The sequence below is a fragment of the Pundamilia nyererei genome, unplaced genomic scaffold (assembly GCF_000239375.1).
Source record: "Pundamilia nyererei isolate P.nyererei 1_Seehausen unplaced genomic scaffold, PunNye1.0 scaffold00022, whole genome shotgun sequence".
In the NCBI taxonomy this organism is placed as follows: Eukaryota; Metazoa; Chordata; class Actinopteri; order Cichliformes; family Cichlidae; genus Pundamilia; species Pundamilia nyererei.
In genome coordinates, this window is record NW_005187423.1 from 1,457,818 (window position 1) to 1,458,989 (window position 1,172).

The following is a 1,172-nucleotide window of genomic DNA, read 5'->3' on the forward strand; positions in this document are numbered from 1 at the left end:
TGTTTTGGCAATGATTTAACAGAGTACACATGTGAACAACTCTGCTTTCTGTCTTTAGTGTGGAACTAAAACTTTAATCATGTTGAACCTCTCTTCATTCAGGATACCTCTGGATTCATTGTGAACCGTCTACTTGTTCCATGCATGATGGAGGCCATCCGGTTGTATGAGAGAGGTGTGTGTACCTGCTGTTTCTACAGCTCCTTCAAGCATCCTTCAAGCTTTTCACCGATTCCTCTACCTTTGTTGATATTCTGTTTTTCTAACCTCTCAGGCGATGCATCCAAAGAAGACATTGACATTGGTATGAAACTCGGCGCTGGTTATCCCATGGGGCCATTTGAACTTGCTGATTATGTAGGACTAGACATAGTAAAGGCTGTTATTGAAGGTGAGTAAAAATCCATAGACACTGTAGTTGTTTATGTGATTTTGATTTAAACATGTGACAGCCTGTGATGAGATGGGACCGTCTGTCTGTATGTCTTTAGCCTTCAAGACAAAGGATCCTAAGAACCCTCTCTTTGATTCGAGTGACCTGCTGAACAAGCTGGTTGCAGAGGGCAAACTTGGCATAAAGACAGGAGAGGGATTCTACAAGCACAAGTGATCTGCTGTGAATGTGTGCATAGATCACTGAAACTAGCTCAACAACTGATCAGACACTGGAATAGATAAGTGCCTTTGCCGTGTGCATTAAAGAGCAACCGTTTGCTAAGTCAGCCTGTCAGTTTCCTTTCAGTGTCCAGCGAGTTTTAAAGCTGAATAAATAGATTTTTAAATACTTGCCGTCTGTTGTTATTTTTAGAGAGATATCGATGACTTATTGGATGTGCAGGTATCATATTTATGAGCATCAGTTAAAAAAGGAAAACATTTTAATGGTAATAGAAGAATGATGATATTGTTAAGACAAAGACTAAAATGTAAGTGGTTGTGCCATACAAGGCAGCACTCAAACTAAACTTTTGAAGTTGCTATGATGGATACTTTCATACTGGACTTTCAAGTCAACTCAAGTGGCTTTATTGTCATTTCAGCCACGTGGAGTGGTACGGTACGCAGTGAAGCGAGACAGCGTTCCTCCAAGACCACGGTGTTACATATAACAGACAATCAGCACAGGACTACATAAAGTGCAAGTGTGCAAAAATTGCAAACTGCAAAAAAAA

General features: G+C 40.4%; 1 protein-coding gene across 1 annotated transcript in view; it reads left to right on the forward strand.

The window, feature by feature from the left end:
- hadh (hydroxyacyl-CoA dehydrogenase) overlaps positions 1–676 on the forward strand; it is a 7,539-nt gene extending 6,863 nt beyond the window's left edge. The window contains exons 6-8 of the mRNA XM_005726862.2: positions 103–175; positions 275–391; positions 492–676. Coding sequence (XP_005726919.1) covers positions 103–175; positions 275–391; positions 492–610 — 309 coding nt within the window. The 3' untranslated portion in view covers positions 611–676. The remainder of the gene's footprint in view (positions 1–102; positions 176–274; positions 392–491) is intronic.
- Positions 677–1,172: the final 496 nt, after the last annotated feature.